Genomic DNA, 17,958 nt, shown 5'->3' on the forward strand with positions numbered 1-17,958 from the left:
AAGTCATTGCAACAGTACTAATTGTCTGTTTGGTTTTTTAAGATATTATTTTTAAGTTATCTCTACATGCAATGTGGGGCTCCAATTCACAACCTCGAGATTAAGAATCTCATGCTCCATCAAATGAGCCAGCCAGGAGTTCCCCTCCCTTTTTAATGTATGCTCTACAACCAATGTGGGTCTTGAACTCATGACCCCAAGATCAAGAGTCACATGCTCTACAACTGAGCCAGCCAGGCGCCCCATGTGAATTGGGATGCCCCATGACATTACTGTTTTTACTTTAAGGAAATAACAGAGAAAATATTTCACTTCCGAAAAGCAATAAAATCTGGTACTAGGGCTATATCTCCGAATGGGCCAAACTTTGTTTGGGATCTAGAAATAACTGCAAAGCTTATGAAGATTTTCAAACTGAGTTAGCAAAACTAGTTGACTCCATCACCAAAAGACTGAAATCTGACATAAGCACTGAAACAAACACTTTTTCAAAGGTCAACAATTTTGGATCCCAAAGAAATTGTTTCTCCTCATGAATTCCAGGGCAATGTGAACAGGAACTGTCCCTGGTCAAAGAAGCCAAAGATAAGACTTAGGTCCTACATATATCATGCAATGGCTTTGTGACCAAAATCCAGGCTTTTTCTATGGAAACACTGCAGCCTTGAAGCTCTCCTGCCTTGAAGATTCATAATGCATGCTGATCTATTTACAGTTCTGAGATGCCCAACAGTAAATAAACTGCTTTTGCTAATCTTCCCCAAAATTATTCATCAGGAAAAAAAACTGAACATAAGTAACTATACATGTTCCTTAGAATATATAAAGTTCCAGGGAATATTTTTTGGAAATATTGCCTAAGGTAAATCATATGAGCCAGCATCAGATGATACAATGAGAGATGGGAAAAGTGGTCTTGCAAATTGCAAGGTACTGTGTTATGTGCTGTATCAGATGACCGAAAGGGCTCTTCAAAAAGCTATAACCAAAATCCAAGGAAGGCAGCTCAACGAATGGCTACCCATACCATGCCCTGGGAGCTGGGTGTCTGATAGAATAATGACACAGAGAAAAACCCCAAATCAAGCCCACTGAGTTTGGAGCTAAAAAATAGAATGGGTCAAGGGTGGGAAGATGTCTTTTCCAAAGACATTCATTCCATCCACAGGTGAGTGGACTCTTTGTGGATATATACACTGTTAGTTCTATTTGTGGTAGATTCCTCCACTTCAAACTTCCTCCTTAGATCCATAACAAATGATAATCATGGGAATCATTAATTGGGCCTATATTATATGCCAGATACTGAGCCAGACCATACACATACCAAAATTCCATTTCATCCTTAAAACAATTCTCTTTTCCATGCGGCAAAGCTAAGGGGCCAGCAATGACAGAACTGAGGTTAAGAGAAGTGAAGTGACTTGCCAAAAGTCCAAACTAGTAAGTGGCAAACCCGAGGCTCTAGACAGACGTCTACAAACATTTTTTATTCTGCATTCACATGTTATTTACAACTATGCATATGTACTACTGTACTAATATTTTTAAAAGTATGATATAAAAGAAATACACAGAGAAACAACATTGTCTTCAAATATCAGTTTGAAGATAACCAATACATTACACTCATCTTCTTCACTTCACAGTTTTTTACTTAAGCCCAGATCAGTCCAGGTTAAGCCTAAGTCTACTCATTACTGCTTTTTCGAAAATCCTTTATATTCTTAAAAGTCACATAAGACTCTGATAGGCTTGGGAGAGGAATATATTTAGTGGCTAATGGTAGTTTTCAGAAGCTGGTAACTCTATTCCACCCAGTTGTGTATACTGTTTTTTACACCATGGTGAACTCTTTAAAAACTGTTACTTTTGTTTGTGGCAAATGTAAGGCTTTAAAACCTTTGGAAATTCTCAGGAGAAAACCACTGTGTTATGAAATCCTCTCTTGTATCTTTTAGTATTTCATAGCTAACTGCAATTGGCAAAAAAAAAAAAAAAAAAAAAAGGGCAATGTTAATTATGACAGTAAATGTACTTCATGTGTCCCCGAAATGTAATGATATGGTGTCCCAGTTTTCAATCCTTTAAGGTTTTGGTTTTATGGGCAATATAAGGGAAAAAATTCACATTAGATAATAATTTACTGTTGAACAAGACCACCAGCACTCCTACTTTCTCTAAAATAATCATTACTTTTCATATTCTTGGGGAAATACTGAATATGTAATTTTGATTAGATTTAGGAGTTTTAATGGTTTGATCAAACCTCGAATCTTCAAGAACAAATACAAGGCACAACAAAAGAGAAAAGATCATTGCAGACTGCATAGTGCTAATAAAACACTCCTCAAACAAAGTTGTATTGATAAATAAACTACCTTGTTAAAAGAAATTGGGAATTCTGGATAGTTTGCTGACTGCTTTCTGTGTTAGCTGTGTTGGTTGTTGCTGTGGATTGTGTGATTGTAGTGGTGACACTGCTTGTGTTAGTACGCCGGGTTGCGTTGCGTGCGGTCTCCAGTTGTTGTCGTGCTGCCTGGGCATGCTGCCGTTCCAGCTGCAGTTGCATCTGCAGTTGTTGTAACTGAGAAGCGGAAGGGCCAGAAGAATTAAGCTGTCCTCCTGCAGAACGTCTCACTCCTGATAACTGAGATAAAAGCTCTGCCAATGGAAACGAAGGTAATTAACATCTCCTTAAATACTGTGGAAAACAAAATGCTGAAGATCACTCTTTTAGAGGAATATTAGAAATGATTGTCAACAGACAGGTATCCATGGCAACATAAAGTTTCAGCTTGGAGCATAATACCTTTTATTTTTATTTGTCCATTTTTAAGGTAATCTCTCTGCTCAACATTGGGCTTGGACTCACAACCTTTATTTTTTTTATTTTTTGGACTCAACCTTGAGATCAAGAGTTGTATGCCCTATTAAATGAGTCAGCCAGGTGCCCCAAGAAGCTCAATACCTTTTGTTTTATTTTATTTTTTAAAGATTCTATTTTTAAGTAATCTATACTCAACATGGGGCTTGAACTAGTTGCATGCTCTACTGACTGAGCCAGCCAAGCAGCCCTCAGAATCTTTTAGAATGCCTCCTGGAGGCAGAAGCTATTGTGTATGGGGAATGCAAATACATGACTCCACATACAATTATTTTTGAAGTAAAATATAACAGACTGTTGCTTAATGGACTAATTTAGCCATACTTTCTCTTAGTATTTAAAAAAATTTAAGTGGATTATCTGATGGTCTGATCCTAACATAAATTCTCTCAATACAAACTCTGTGAAAGCGGGGATCATGTCTACTGTTTATGATATTCCCAGCTCTTAGAATGGTGCCCAACACACAGTAGGCCTTTAGTATTACTTAACAATTGAATGATGATCAAAATTATATTTAAGAGGCCTGAGTCATTTCTTTCCTTTTCTTTTTTTTTTTTTAAGAATTTATTTTTTTTTTAAATTTATTTATTTATTCATTCAGAGAGAGCGAGAGAGAGGCAAAGACACAGGCAGAGGGAGAAGCAGGCTCCATGCAGGAAGCCCGATGTGGGACTCGATCCCGGGTCTCCAGGATCACACCCTGGGCTGCAGGCGGCGCCAAACCGCTGCGCCACTGGGGCTGCCCGCCTGGGTCATTTCTCTCTGTGACTCTTTGTACCATTCACCTTTGCCTTCTCTCTCTGGTACTTTCTGGTATTGCCATTTGACAGTACCAGAGTACCACTGGCGATGCTCAGTAAGGCTGAATGGCTCCTGACTGGACAGCTTAGTTAGTGGCCTGTTACAATCCAGACGCTCTTATTTCAGTGAGGTTGTACTCATCAAGAGCAATATCCTATGTCCCCAAGTTCCCATCCAGGTAAATTGCAGGAATTGCTTTCTCCCGTCTGTGTGTGTGTGGGGGGGAGTCCCTCCCTACCTCACTTCCATGGAATTGATGATGGCTACCTCATAGACATTTCCTGGCTGGCAAATGCTCTTCATCATTAAAACTCATTAACAGGGTACATTTATGTTTTCTTGCTCACTATTGCTTTATACCAGGGGTTCTTTTTTTTCTTTCTTTTTTAAAGATTTTATTTATTTATTCATGAGAGACAGAGAGAAGCAGAGACAGAGGCACAGGGAGGAGGCTCCCTGCGGGGACCCCGGAATCATGATCTGAGTCAAAGGCAGACGCTCAACCACTGAGCCACCCAGGTACCCCTATCCCAGGGGTTCTTATACCATTCTTTCATATAGTCCATCACTAAAATAAACAAATTTTCACTGACAGAAAAAAACTGCATGGAGAGAATCTCTCACTTTTGAATTCTGCTTCTGGAAATTAACTTTTAGAGCTTGCTACCAAAGACAGCATGTAAATATTCCCTTTGGATGAAGAAATATTTTTTTAAATATCCAAAATTCAGTTTATAGGGCTTACTGCACATTCAAATGCCCAAAGCACATTTAGAATTAAGATTTTATATCTGTATGTCTGTACATTTCTAAGAACATTTTATGAGTAAAACTGTTCCTAGTTGGTATCGCAGATGTACACTTACCAGGGTTTCAGCATGTTCTGCAAGATGCATCACAACTTGCAGATGCATATTGTACCACGTGCACACATTTCAGAACTTATGCAGGCTTTCCAGGGTCTCACCACCTGGCTGTGCTTGGTGTGTCTTATAGCCTCAGGCTCTTGTGATCTCTGACCTTATATTTTGACTCTACTACTGGCTTCCTCAGTTGGCCATGTATTAGACTCATGGACTTGGCTATGAACTACATGTTCAAATGTTTTCTTCTTTTTTTTTTAATGTTGTTGCTTTTTAAAATAAGATTTTCCTAAGCTATTAAAATATTTACTTTTCAGTATGTTCCCTAAGCATACAGTTCTCAAATCAAGGCAAGAACAGAGAAATTCCTACTCTACTTCCTTCCATGAGAAAAACATAATTCTTTAGCTTGTCCATTAGTCTTAGCATCCATGTGCTTGTGGAGGTTGAACCATGGAATTCTGGAGGTCTTTCAACTCTGAAGTCTTTTATCATTTTCTGGAGTTTCAATGGAGGCCACGAATAGAGAACCCAGAGCCACTTCTTATTATCTTCTGCTCTAAGCACTTAAAGAAATGCTAGAATGAACTACTATATATTATCTACCTTTACCAGATTTTAGACTTATAAAATGTGGGGAAATTCTATGAATACAGAAGCATGATGAGAGACTAAAAACACAAAATCCACCAAAAACTTTTAAAGGGAGGCCCCCCTCCCTGGCCATTTCCTTTACGAACATGAAACTAACTTACCAGCTATAGGGTCCATGGCTTCCCTATTGCTTGGAGAATATGAACTCTGAGAAGAAGAAAGTCCACCAGTAGAACTGCTAGTAAAGTGCATGTTTGATCTACGAGCACGAGGACCTCCTAATCCCCGGCCAGGGTGAAACATTCTACGTACATGTCGAACACCACTCGATTCATCATAACTCCAAAGTTAAGAAAAGAACCCAAGTATTTCACAGAAAGAAAAAAAAATCACTTGAGCCCTTGCTAGATAGACATGCAGATTTCCTAAACCATAAACATTTAAAAACAGCACATTCATTTAGAATGCAAATGTTACAACCATATCTATGAGGGCTATTAACTCTAAAAAAAGACACTCAAATATAAAGCAATGTGTGTGTGTGTGTGTGTGTGTGCGCGCGCGCGCGCGTGCATGTTTTTAAAGGGGAAAAAGGTTTTCCAGGGAGGAAGAAATTTCTTCTTAGGCTCCAGCTACAATAACCAGATGCGGTGAAAGGTGCTGTCAGGTCAGATACCCACGTGAGGCATCTCCTTACTCTGACCTCGGTAAAGAATATCATATATGTTCATATTGAAGTAACCAGAATTAATAAGCATCATTTTTAATATCTGAGGAAAGCTGTACTAATCAAATCTCAATTATCATCTGTAAAGAGAAAGGAACAGTACAAATAATTTAAATTCAGGAGTAAAAGATTCCTTTTGGTTATTAATCTATCAAGTTCTTCTTCAATGCTGCTAGAAGACAGCAGACTGGAGTTGAATTTCTTGTATAGGTGGACACACAGAGAGTAATGCCACATTTCTCAACAAGTCACATATGCAGCAGCCTCCCCCATCTCCTACAGCTAACTCAAACTAAAGAACATCCCGAATAGCAGACAGCTACCCAAACTCATGAAGACAATCTTGCATTTCCACGATGGCCAGCATGTGGGAAATGCCAGCTATCATTGTAAAAGAGACTTCTCTTTCAAAGCAGCACACAGAACATCTATAAAGTACACAATAACTTTTTGCTGGCTTCCCAGTTCATAGCTGATGAGTTTGGAGTCATTCAGGGACAGGCTGAGTAGCTCCATGAAGCCCTCAGGTGCCACCAGAATGTGCACATCTCATCACGGTACTCAGGATCATGGTTTGGGTTCTACAGAAAGTGATGTTATGATCATTGTACTTTGTTTTCAAAAAGCATCTGGGTATCAAAAGTGCACTTTAGGAAGAGTTCCATCAAAACAGTTTAAAAGAAAAAAGTTCTGATGCTTATGAGGCTTCGAGAGAAACCACTCCCTCATGACAAAGTCACCATACAGTAGCACCTGAAGCACCTGAAAAATCAGTATATTTCCAGTGTTGAGTGCAGTGTAAACATTTTGTTTTCTAGAACCTCATGGTAATACTTGTTAGGAATCTAAAATGTAACATATGCCTTCTCTTATTCTTAATTTTGCATAATTTCATTTTCTCTTGATAACCAGAGATTCTTATAATTTCACAAAAATGGATATAGATGACATGGAATATGGATAACAATTTCACTAGAATTCCTTGAATTTGCTGAAAAAGTTCAGGATAACAGTTTGGCTTTAAGTTATTTGCCTAGCTTCTCCATGAAGATCAAGGGAAACAGGGATCAAGCATAACCCTCTGGATATTGTTGTAAGATTCTTTTATATAAAGTATGAAGCAACTCAAAGACTTAAGTATTTGTTTGACCATCTGGGTTTTCTTATTCTCCTAAAACACACACACACACACACACACACACTCTCTTCATTATGCTTTCAGTGTCCTCAGCACTTAGGAGAGAGGAAAAGTGGTTTCCTCTGTTCAGTGAATACTAGCCCTTTGACTGGCTCTTGGCTCAGGTCTGACTGACATTCTAATTTCTTAGGTTAGTTCTATGTCTTTATCTTTCCATTAGTTTTCTCATTTTCCCCTAACTCCGAGGGACCATATTTCCAGTTAGAAAATGAGGAACCATATAAGCAAGGGAGAGGAGCTGTGGGTCAAGAAAATCATCGAACCAGTTTCTTCCTCAGTAGGACTAAGGTTGAATTATGATTGCCAGGAGGCAATCAAAGGAATCAGAATGAAATCTGGCAAAGAGAAAAGTTGTGAATAGCTCCTGAATTGCTTTGAACTATAATGAACACTGACATCTTTACATGAAAACAGACCCCTGTTGATAGGGGATAGTCTTAGAAAAATAATTCGTAACTTGAAACAAGAAGCACAGGGTGTATAAAATTAATTACTCTGGTGGGCCGCTAACCTCTTGAAGATTATATGGAACGTCACCAGCAACTGCTGAGAGATAGACTTGCAAAGGGGAAGCAGAAAGGAAAGTAGGGAAGGACTTTGGAGCTGGATCTGACCTTATGCTGTCCGACTCAGACTGGGCGGGGAATGACTCTCCGGAGAAGAGGACTCCAAAAGGGAAAGCAGCCCCAACATGCATCCCCACTCATAACCCACCTGTAACAGGGCAAGGCAAGAGGGCACAGGGAGAGAATGCAAATAAATTCTCTTTATATTTACTTAGATTTTAATTTATATTAGCATCTTCCTCTTTTGTAATGAAAACACCCGGCTGAAAACTTTTAACCTAGTCAGTCTTTTAAAAAAAAAATGACTGTAATGGAGTGAAGATGATGAGCAAGGCAACTTTCACTTAATGAGCGTTGTTCATGTGACAGTCATAGCATATAAAAAGAGAAATAAATTGTATCTCAACACTGAATCATTTTTAGGAAAGGTCTAATAAACTAAAATAATTTGGAGGTTAGTTTTCTTTGAGTATGTTGTCCTTAAAAATAATCAAAGTAACAAACATTACAAACAACTCTATCCCTTCTTGCCTCTTAAAAGGATATTAAATCTCTAGGGGCTCTGTGTTCAAGTGTAAGATGAGCTGCAAAGTCATCCGTGACATGATTAGGATCGCCTCCAGGTAATGCTGCACATATTGGACAAATCTGAAATGAAAGTAAAGAAAGCAGATTTAACAGATGAATATTGATCAGACATCTTTCTGGATGAATATTTTATAACTGAGTTTCAACCAGGCAAAAACACAGTAGAGATCCTGAACTCGTAAAAAGTAATGGAGGCCTGAATATGAACTACAGCACATCCACACCGATACTTACACCTAAAACAGACAACCTCTCAGGGTCAGACACAACAGTTCTAAACAAACAGCTCAAACTCGAACTCTGGCAAAGCCTTCCAACAGCCTGGCCAATGCATTTGCACGGTCTAGCAAAAGACCAAAAAAAAAATTATTATAATATATATATATATGTGTGTGCGTGTGTGTGTGTATATATATAAATAAAATTTAAGATGTACTATTTAGTGCACATTTCCATCTAAGTTCAGTCTTGAATGGCAAAGGTGGAGACATGAGCTTCCCCAAGTAAGCTAGATTTGAGGGCCAATCTTCAAATATGACAGCAAAGCTTTATTAAAACACAACTATACAGAACCAAATATTAAGACAATGATTACTGATAATATGCAAATGTGCTCTATAAATTCACAAATAGGGTTTCCAAGGGAAAATGGTGGATGGGAGACTATTTTTAGAACTTTATTTTCCAGAGGAATGGGAGGTGGAACAAAAAGCCAAGGAGTAGAAGACCAACTTCCCGTAAGCCTTTAGGGCAAGAGATAGGACAAAGCAGGAATAAAATGGTATGTACACAGGCAGAGCTCAGGGAAGGCTTCCTAGGTTGGGAATACTGTTTTTGAAACAGCAGTTTCTTGAGAAGTGGTGAAATAGGACAAGAAGGGAAGAAATGAAGAATGAAGAACTTTCAGAGGAAAGGCTATTTTTTTTCTAGAAATCCAAATCTAAGAGTGGTAGTCAAGCCTTGAAGTATGAAGAACTTTAAAGAACAGAGCCCAGAAGAAAGGTCTGATGCAAAGGAGTACAACCAAGGGGAGCCCCTGGAAATGTACAGAGTTTTAAGCTTATGTCTGCCCAGGGATGAAAGAGCTGAGGATAGGTATGTGATTCATCTTGCCAATACATGTGTTGTGTGCCTCAATTCTTTCACTTGCAATAAAAGTTCAGGTACTCTGTTGACCTTGCTGCTTGGTCATGGCAGAGGAGAATGGCACTGGAGATGGGGAGGCAGGGGCAAGAGGAGACTTGGAAGGCCCATACTGGGATACAGAGGAAAACAAATGGATTCTCAGAGCCTAAGCCAACACAAATCCCCATCCTCTCGTGACTAGAAAGTAGGAGTCCCCTGAGAGTTTGACTCTGATTTGATCCCAGTTCCTCTGATGCTTAGTCACCTGTCCTGATTATATCTGCCTCAGGAGTCTGAGAGAGAGCCTCAAGAAAACTTCAAGATGCTTATAAGAAATAACATATAAGCATGACAGTGTGCAAAAGAAGTAGGGGGGGGGGGTCACATAGGAATGTGCCTGCGAGGGAAATGAAGAAAGAAGCAGATAGTTATGTGTGTGCCTTTCTTATATGATGCCAGAAAGTTTGTCACATTCTTGCCTTTGTCAGAGAGAAAAACAATTGTATTTTGTTCATAAGTGTACTGATTTTTTTTTTTTTTTAAGTTTACTGATTATACACTCTCTTTACTGGGAATTTAGGTTTTACTGTATCACTCCCATGCTGTAACACTGCAAGGCGGTGTCTGGTACACTTATTTTATTTTCTGTGTGTTTCTGTCTTGCCTAGTTAGATTGTCAACAGTTTTTGAGAAATGCAGGACAGTGTGATTTGTTTCTTATTTGGGAACTGTGACCAGACTTGCTTACAACAAAAAGACCAATAGGTTTGGAGAAGTAGAAACAACCACCAGTTATTAAAAAAATCAAACAAATAAGCCAGCTTAGATATTTTTGAGAATCTCCATTTGGCAACACTTAACAGGTACTGGACTATTTTATTACAATACCACAGATTGCAAGTACAAGATTTTTATCCAAAGAAAAAATAACCATTAAGAGGAAAAGGTGCCTTTCTTCTAAGACATTTCCTTTAGGCTGACCTTCAGATAAAATGTATGTACACTTGAACTGCAAAAAGATAGCTGTAGAAGTTTCAGTACTTTGAGGACACATGTGAATGTTCTTAGATGAGCAAAGTCTCCTTGAGAATTTGCATTCCTGGAAGGAAGACAGGACCTTTGAGGTGGGGATGTGGAATTCTATTTTTCACTGGGTCTTTACTTCCACATGATGACACCTAATACCTGTTACAGAACAGGAAAATTTAACACAGAGGATAAGCTATTAACCCTAAAATTATGAGTTTGTCAACATTAATATTTATCATAATTCTATTGCCACATGATATTGTAACATCTATCACTTGAAGAAAATTCTATGTAACACATTAGCTTAACATTATGACAACTTGCCAACATTCAGGCACATTGAATTGGCATAAGTCAGTGCTTCCTGAAATTGGCTGAGTATATAATTCATCTGGACCATTTGTCAAAAATACAGTACCCTAGGCCCATGCCTGGAAACTGATTCTAGGAGATATGAAAATTTTTGTTTTTGACAAGGGTCCCAATTATCTTATAATTAGATAAATTTGGCAAATACAGCTTGAATATACAATGGTATTGAAAAATAGTATTTATTTACCCTGTGGAATGAAACATGAAATGTTCTTATACTTACTATCCCCTTGCTCAAATTTTAAATCACAGATGTCCTTGCTATTTATTTGTAGTCTTGTCTTTGCTGTTGTTCGAGTCTTCCTCTTCTGCTTCATATCACTACTGAAGCTCATCATCAGTCCCACTTTTTATCTGAACTCCTTTGGAAGCCTTTATCAATGTACTGAGATTAAATCCCATGCCAAAAACATAACAGAGTTTCTAATTTTCCATGTGGTCCCAGTGCCTGACTGCCAGAAAGCAACCAGTCAGCGTGGATTCTTTCTTTTTTTTTTTTTTTATTTTTTTTTTTAATTTTTATTTATTTATGATAGTCACACAGAGAGAAAGAGAGAGAGGCAGAGACACAGGCAGAGGGAGAAGCAGGCTCCATGCACCGGGAGCCCGATGTGGGATTCGATCCCAGGTCTCCAGGATCGCGCCCTGGGCCAAAGGCAGGCGCCAAACCGCTGCGCCACCCAGGGATCCCGGATTCTTTCTTTCTTTCTTTCTTTTTTTAAAAGATTTATTTATTTATTTATTTGAAAAAGAGAGAGTGTATGAGTGAGTGTGTGCGAGCATGGGGAGGGGCAGGGGGAGAGAGAAACTTAAGCAGATTCCACGAAGAGAGTAGAGTAGAGCCTGATGTCGGGCTTGATCTCACAACCCTGAGATCAGGACCTGAGCTGAAACCAAGAGTTGGATGCTTAACTGACTGACCCACCCAGGGACCCCAGTCAGTGTGGATTTTAACACAGGTGGTTACCAATATCTAGACCACACCTTCTGAAATCATTATTTCACATTAGCCAGGTCAGTACTACATTTATACATTTTTCCCCCCTGTGACAGGTTATATCCATAAAAAAAAAATCTAAAATCAGCACGCTTGATTTTTGTTCATTAATTCATTTAGATTTTATTTATTTATTCATGACACACACACACACACACACACACACACACACACACACACACACAGGCAGAGACTTAGAGGAGAAGCAGGCTCCATCCAGGAAGCCTGATGTGGGACTCGATCCCAGGACTCTAGGATCACGCTCTGGGCCGAAGGCAGGTGCCAAACCGCTGAGCCATCCAGGATCCCCTTGATTTTTGTTTTTAAACAAGAACTCTATACTAGTCTAAGGCAAGTCCACATTCCTGCAGCCTCTTTTTTGAATTCATACAATCAGGCTGAGGGCATGCTCTGGCTACTGTGTAGCACTTCAAAAACAACAACTGAAGACTTAGGTTCTCATAATGTGATGAGTTTTTTTATATATATATAAGTTTCACAACCTATCCAAGTTTCTCTCTCTCTCTCTCTCTCTCTCTCTTTAAAGATTTTATTATTCATTCATGAGAGACATAAAGGCAGAGACATAGGCATTAGGAGAAGTAGGCTCCCTCCAAGGAGCCCAATGTGGGACTCAATCCAAGGATTCAGAGATCACACTCTGAGCTGAAGGCAGACACTCAACCACTGTGCACCTAGGTGCCCCCCTATTCAAGTTTCTTGCCCATTCTGTTCACTGCTACAGAAAAATGCATTTTTAAAAATTGCCTATCTGACCCACATATAAAGTGGTTTTACCTGAAGCTAGACTGCAGTACTACAGAGATGGGTCTTGCACCAGCATCATTCAGCACCGAGGAGCTACGCTGGTTTTTTACCGTGAGGCTGACCCACTTTGAAGCATCATTCTCCCAGACCACTTGAAACTGCCCTTGAACTCTAATTCTGGGACACTATGCTTCTTGTTACCTGCAATCACTTTAAGATAAATAACTGCCTTGGCAATTAGTATTTCTTGACTAGGTTTCTGGATCACAAACTTGATAAACTCATTTATTTCTTTTATCTGACAAATTTTAGATCTATGAGAAACATTTTCTTTTGAGTATTTGTTCAAAAGCTGTGATTTCCCTATAGCATCTTCTATTGTTCCTTTCTGATTAACACCAAATGTTTGATGCATTATTTCTCTGGCAAATGTGATCTTATTATGGCAGCACAGCTTCTTTGTAATTTCTTTTTTGGGCCCTTTTTTATTTTTTTTTATTTTTATTTTTTTAAATTTTTTAACTTATTTATGATAGTCAAACAGAGAGAGAGAGAGAGAGGCAGAGACACAGGCAGAGGGAGAAGCAGGCTCCATGCACCGGGAGCCCGACGTGGGATTCGATCCCGGGTCTCCAGGATCGCGCCCTGGGCCAAAGGCAGGCGCCAAACCGCTGCGCCACCCAGGGATCCCTGGGCCCTTTTTTAGATTCATTTTCATCCACACAATCATTCTGAATAGGTTCATCCTGTCTCAAAAGAACTACAGAATCGCTCATATCCTCTATCCTTCCATTCCCAAATAATAGCCTATATGGCATGATGATGGAGAAAGTAATACTATTCCGCTGTACAAATGCCAAACCTTCTCTTTACTGTCCACCAAACCAAGTGAACAAATGTCTGACTTTAACAGTTCTCTAGTATCTGGCCTTACTCAGCTGATTCCATTTTATTTCCCACTATTTCCCATAACCTTCAATGTCTTACCATACTTTCTACCTCTACATTTCTTAACACATCTTAGTTCATGTTGTCTCTTCCCTCTGAATAATGCCATTCTTTCCAATTCTATCCACTTTTTGAAATCATGCCCATTTTTCAAGGCCTATGTAAAGTCATAAAACCCTCTGACTCTTTCCTGCGTTATTCTCCAGCTGTGTGAGATAAGTTAGTTTGGTCTTTAGAAGGCCATAAAGTCTTGTGTGGGTTGAGGCCGTGTTCTAAAGTTACGGTGACAGCTGTTGTGCCCTACTCCAAGAATTTAGGGACTTTAGAAAGCAACACTTCACACTTTACATATTAAATGTAATGTTCTTGGTTAATACTTGGAGACATATTCAGAAGTCATGAACGTTTATCTTGAGAAATGCCAGTAAATATCTCCCTTGTCATGCCATCCTTCATAACTGACCCAGGAATGATCTAGAACACTTTCTTCTCACATTATCTTTCTGAGGGCGAAGTGGGGTAAAGTACATGTTGTGTTCCCTTCACCCTTTTCCTGTTTTACAACTAACAAGTCAATTTCTCTCATGCACCCACATTTCTTCTCACATAAAGTTCTGCGGCCCTAACTTTCCTCTTTTTTTTTTTTTTTTTAAGATGTTATTTATTTATTCATTCATTAGAGACAGAGAGAGGCAGAGACAGAAGCAGGCTCCATGCAGGGAGCCTGACGTGGGACTCGATCCCAGGTCTCCAGGATCTCACGCCATGGGCTGAAGGCTGCCCTAAACCGCTGAGCCACCCAGGCTGTCCCGACTTTCCTGTTTCTTTACATTTTTTCAGTCCTCACCTGAACATTCCCTTCTCCTTTTTCTCATTCCTTGTTCCTTTTCTCTAAACAGCTGTGGATCAAATTATGAACTTAATCATGGTTGAAAAGATTAAAGGTATTGCTCTCATATCTGAGGAGTTACAAGTTCTAGAGCAAAATTCCAAGATATGGTGAAGTCTGGGTGCTGAGTCAGTTAAGCGTCTGACTCTTGATTAGGGCTCAAGTCATGATCTCAGGTCATGAGATCGAACCCTGAGTTGGGCTCCATGCTCAGCAGGGAGTCTGCTTGAGATTCTTTCCCTACTCATACTAATTAACTAACTAACTAAATTCTTAAAAGAAAAAAAAAAAGATGTAGTGAAGAATCACTGGCATAGCTCTGCTGCCTTCAGAAAAGCTGTTTATAGGGGGTATAGCTCAGGGGTAGAGCATTTGACTGCAGAAAAGCTGTTTATTTATTCATCCTTATGCAAGTTTGCCCCACCTGCCAAACACACACACACACACACACACACACCCCATAAGCACAAGAAAAATAAAAACACAATACAATCTCAAGTCAAATTTCCTCTGTTGTTTAATACCAAACAAACTTTCTAATACGAGGTTACACAGGCTTTCCCTATGCTAGTTTGAAATCAAAGTTCACCATATGATGTGCTCTGCCAACCTATATGCTTACTGTGCTTGGAGTTTCAGGCTAGGTGTTCAAAGGACATTTACAAAAATAGCTTCTTTTTTTTAAGATTTTATTTATTTATTCATAGAGATGCAGAGAGAGAGAGAGAGAGAGAGGCAGAGAGAGAAGCAGGCTCCATGCAGAGAGCCTGACGTGGGACTCGATCCAGGGTCTCCAGGATCACGCCCTGGGCTTCAGCAGTGCTAAACCTCTGCGCCACCGGGGCTGCCCCAAAAGTAGCTTCTTTTTAAGTTGGGGTCGTCTTTTTTTTTATGCTACATATGTAGGCTATATAGATTTAAATGAAAACATGTAAACAAAGCCTAGTGAATACTGTTTAAGATGCAGGCACCTTCCGGAACTGCAATAAGCACAATTTCTCTTGTACTACTCTTTACAACTGCATCCTGATTTCCAGTTAAAGGATCTATGTCATGAAGTTAATTAAAGTCCTCACTGGTTAAATCTGTTATATTAACCAGTGAGGACTTTAAATAACTTCATGACATAATCTGTTATACTGTATGATTTTGTTACTATGGATTCACTAATAATTCATTAAGTATTTACTGAGCATCAATTCAGTGTTCACTTAATATTTTGGGTTATAAAATCACCAAGAAATGAAGATAGTGAATTAGCCAAGAAGTGAGCAATGGTGAACCTGCCACCATTCAAGTTCAAGTGAATTTCATCTCCTCTTAAAAATCGTGATGTATTTCTCATTATGTATTCAAACTGGTTTATACTTCATGTCTCATCTTTTGAAGGGCTCTTAAACTCACCCCAGGCTTGTTCTGTTAGGCAGATTTTTCTGATCACTTGCAATATAATGGGGTGTTTTTATTTTTATTTTTTTAAAAAGATTTTATTTATTCATGAGAGACACAGAGAGAGGCAGAGACATAGGCAGAGGGAGAAGCAGGCTCCCCTTGGGGAGCCTGATGTGGGACTCGATCCCAGGATCCCGGGATCATGATCTGAGCCAAAGGCAGATGCTCAACTACTGAGCCACCCAGGTGTCCCATAGTGGCATGTTTTTAACAAGAGTTTCTTTTACTGAAAAAGTGATGATCCAAAAATAACTATTAGAATTTAAAGCCAAGACACATAAAAAACCTTCACATGCAGAGTAGATTAGAGTTAATGCTGGAGCTTTGCCTTGATGATATATACAAAGCACTACTGGAAAATCTATGCTACATGGTCAGTAAAGTCCTTTTGGGCCTTCTAGAACTACCTAAGGCCATCCAGTTTGCCAATACAGATATATGACTTTCAAGATTTGATTGAACACACTGTTCAAACTGTATTATAATCTAATATTTTTTATTGTAGTGGAACACTGAAATTAACTTAAAAAACGAGCAGTATTTAGAATTTAGAGTTTTTGCTATATACGAAAGTTTTAAGTTCCTTACATTTTTACACATGACTTAAAAGTCCTAAATAGAAAAAAAAAAAAAAAGTCCTAAATAGGGGATCCCTGGATGGCTCAACGGTTTAGCACCTGCCTTTGCCCCAGGGCATGATCCTGGAGTCCCGGGATCGAATCCTGCGTTGGGCTCCCGGCATGGAGCCTGCTTCTCCTTCTGCCTGTGTCTCTGCCTCTCTCTCTCTCTTTCTTTCTATGTCTATCATGAATAAATAAAAAAAATCTTTAAAAAAAAAAGCCCTAAATAACCAAGTTTGGGTTTTTAAAATGTTATTTATTTACATTTTAAATTCTAAGTCATCTCTACACCCAACATAGGGCTCAAACCCACAACTTTGAGATCAAGAGCTCCATGCTCTATCAACTGCGCCAGCTAGGTGCTTCCTTAATTTTTTTTTTTTTAAGGCAGAAATTTAAATTATATGTGTATGCTGATGTTCTGGGAATTCACAAAACCATAATTCACTCTAGATAGGGCCAGGGAGACAGTGCCTTAAAGCAAGCAACAATGTTTGTGAAGAATCAGAAATAAACCCTACTTTAGTGGGCTTATTTTGTTTACAGTGAGTTGAAGTTAGAGTCTGACAAGGACAGAAGCTTTGTCTGTTTCTCTTCTCAAGGGCATAACCCTTTGTCAAGTGATGCCAAGTCTGCTAGAGCTTCCTAGAAAAAAATGACCTCAGCTATGAATACCAGGACTGGAGTTTTCAAGTAATTTTCTTAACCAGTTTTTTTGTTTGTTTGTTTTGTTTTTTATCTAAGAGACAGGTTAGGAAAAGAAGGGATGGTGGAAGAAGAGACAAGGCTGAAACCTGCTTAAAGAACTTCTGAGCTACCTTGTAATTTGCCAACAGTTGCCAGAGAGCTCCATCTTTATGCCATTTTCTTTACAAGTCTTCCTACAAACCCTGCAAAACATTTCTTTGAATTGAAATTAGCTGTCTGGAAAATGAACTAGACAAACCAGTATTTCATAGGACAAAGAAGAAACCAGATCAGTGGCTAAAGAAAAGAAATTCAAAATCAATGTATCTAACAACTGCTTTCTTAGCCACTGCTCTCCTTCACATTAAGCATTGTTTCCATTCAGAAAACTTCCTGTCTCCCTTCCCCTACAGGATTTTTTTAAAATTTTATTTACTTATTCATGAGAGACACACAGAGAGAGAAGCAAACATAAGCAGAGGGAGAATCAGGCTCCCTGCGGGGAGACTGATGCAGGACTTGATCCAGAGACCCCGGGATAAAGCCCTGAGCAGACGCTCAACCACTGAGCCACCCAGGTGCTCCCCAGTACAGGATTTTCATTCAACTTCAACATAGAAGAAGAAGGTAGAAAGTAATGAAAAGTCTACCAGAGATAACAACATATTCTCAAATACCAGGCACACCTTTCTAGAAAAGCTATTATCTCATTTTCTCAGTAATTTCAGTAATTTCCTTCTTGGTTTTCATATTATCTTATGAAACTTATTTCTCATAGAAACATCTTTTTAAAAATACCATAATTCATGCATATAGGATCATCCCAAAACAAATCTGGAACCCC

General features: G+C 39.0%; 1 protein-coding gene across 1 annotated transcript in view; it reads right to left on the reverse strand.

Moving 5' to 3' along the window:
* The window catches only part of KCMF1 (potassium channel modulatory factor 1), an 81,547-nt gene that overhangs the window by 3,559 nt on the left and 60,030 nt on the right, over nucleotides 1–17,958 (reverse strand). Inside the window, exons 4-6 of the mRNA XM_038561597.1 lie at nucleotides 8,186–8,287; nucleotides 5,310–5,484; nucleotides 2,382–2,664 (exon numbers count right to left, since the gene is read on the reverse strand). Coding sequence (XP_038417525.1) covers nucleotides 2,382–2,664; nucleotides 5,310–5,484; nucleotides 8,186–8,287 — 560 coding nt within the window. The remainder of the gene's footprint in view (nucleotides 1–2,381; nucleotides 2,665–5,309; nucleotides 5,485–8,185; nucleotides 8,288–17,958) is intronic.

The sequence above is a fragment of the Canis lupus genome, chromosome 17 (genome assembly GCF_011100685.1).
Source record: "Canis lupus familiaris isolate Mischka breed German Shepherd chromosome 17, alternate assembly UU_Cfam_GSD_1.0, whole genome shotgun sequence".
Classification (NCBI taxonomy): domain Eukaryota; kingdom Metazoa; phylum Chordata; class Mammalia; order Carnivora; family Canidae; genus Canis; species Canis lupus.